A 1,379-nucleotide genomic window follows, 5' to 3' on the forward strand; every position below is an offset into this window, starting at 1 on the left:
ACACACACACACACACACACACACACACCCGGAGCAGTGGGCAGCCATTTTTGCTGCCGCCCTCGGGGAGCAGTTGGGGGTTCGGTGCCTTGCTCAAGGGTCTCACCTCAGTCGTAGTATTGAAGATGAAAGAGAGCGCTGGACATTCACTCCCCCCACCTACAATCCCTGCCGGACCTGAGACTCGAACCCGTGACCTTTGGGTTACAAGCCCGACTCTCAAACCATTAGGCCACGACTGCCCCTTATTTTTGTAAGAAAAATAATATAAAAATTCAGAATAACTATAAAATTGCAATACTAATATTTATGGCTTGTCTTAATTTTTTTATTTTTAAATGATCAGATTATATTGATATTGTTTTTATTAAATGATCAGGTATTTTTCACAACATGTTTTGGATGATGGTAGGCGCACATTGCATTCCCAAAAGCATGTTATAAACGACACATTATAAACTCAGAGCACATTTGCAGAGATGTATTTGTGTGGAACAGCATTTACTGTGAACCGAGTCGCTCAAAGACACTGAAAACACAGGATCATGAGCTGCTCACGTGTAAAAGAACACAGTGCTGTGCAGCTTTTGACTCAAATCTTTCCTTACCCTCCGATGCGACTTGTCCTTTTCTTCTCTCCAGATAGAGGGAGCAGTCGGCTTTGAAAGCGTGCACACCTCGCAGCTCTCTGAAGCGGCTGAGGAATGCATGCTCTTCCTTCTGTGTGTGCGCAGCCAGAACCTGCTTGGTCAGGCCCAGCTTCTTGTAAGCCTCTCGCTCCTGATTGTGTGGCGAGACTGCAGCCGGAGGAACAGTGAGACCCTGACCTTCAGTGCCTTCAGCACTGGGGACATCCTCGATGATCTCTGCAAAGAACAACACAAGACGTTTAACTACAATGAGCAACGTGTTTTCCCAAAACTCAGGTGACACGACCAGCACTTGTTTACGGGCTGCATCCAGGCCTTCTCAAGTTTATCTCATGCATGTTGGGATGGGAATCAGGGGAAAATGCTAGAAAGATGCATACTTTCCTGAAGCCCTGCCAGGGTGATTTGCACCTTTATTTTACTCATCAACTCAATCAAATGGCTTCGCAATCAATTTTTTGTCCCTATGTCATGGGAAGATTTTACTAACTTTGAAGTTTGGAAGAGAATTCTTGCTTTGGAGAGATGTGTCTTGTTGAGGATATGACTAAAACAAAAAAGTTGTTTTTTTTACCAAGGAAAAGACAAAACACATACAGCTCTAATACAGATAAGTTAGATATGTATCCAAAACCTAGTGAGCTGCAAAAGTAGCATTTTATTATTTCTCCATATTGGACGATGCATATCAACTGTTACTGGATATAACACTGTTAAATGTAAAATTTT

General features: G+C 43.0%; 1 protein-coding gene across 3 annotated transcripts in view; it reads right to left on the reverse strand.

Moving 5' to 3' along the window:
* Positions 1-1,379, reverse strand: part of per2 (period circadian clock 2) — a 39,062-nt gene that overhangs the window by 9,050 nt on the left and 28,633 nt on the right. For 2 of the 3 annotated variants that reach the window (XM_016499509.1, XM_016499506.1), the window contains exons 18-19: positions 1,141-1,197; positions 609-866 (exon numbers count right to left, since the gene is read on the reverse strand). In XM_016499509.1, the coding sequence (XP_016354995.1) occupies positions 609-866; positions 1,141-1,197 (315 nt within the window). The remainder of the gene's footprint in view (positions 1-608; positions 867-1,140; positions 1,198-1,379) is intronic. The other variant, XM_016499507.1, reaches the window with a different exon arrangement.

This window comes from Sinocyclocheilus anshuiensis, unplaced genomic scaffold (genome assembly GCF_001515605.1).
Source record: "Sinocyclocheilus anshuiensis isolate Anshui unplaced genomic scaffold, SAMN03320099.WGS_v1.1 scaffold1910, whole genome shotgun sequence".
NCBI lineage: Eukaryota > Metazoa > Chordata > Actinopteri > Cypriniformes > Cyprinidae > Sinocyclocheilus > Sinocyclocheilus anshuiensis.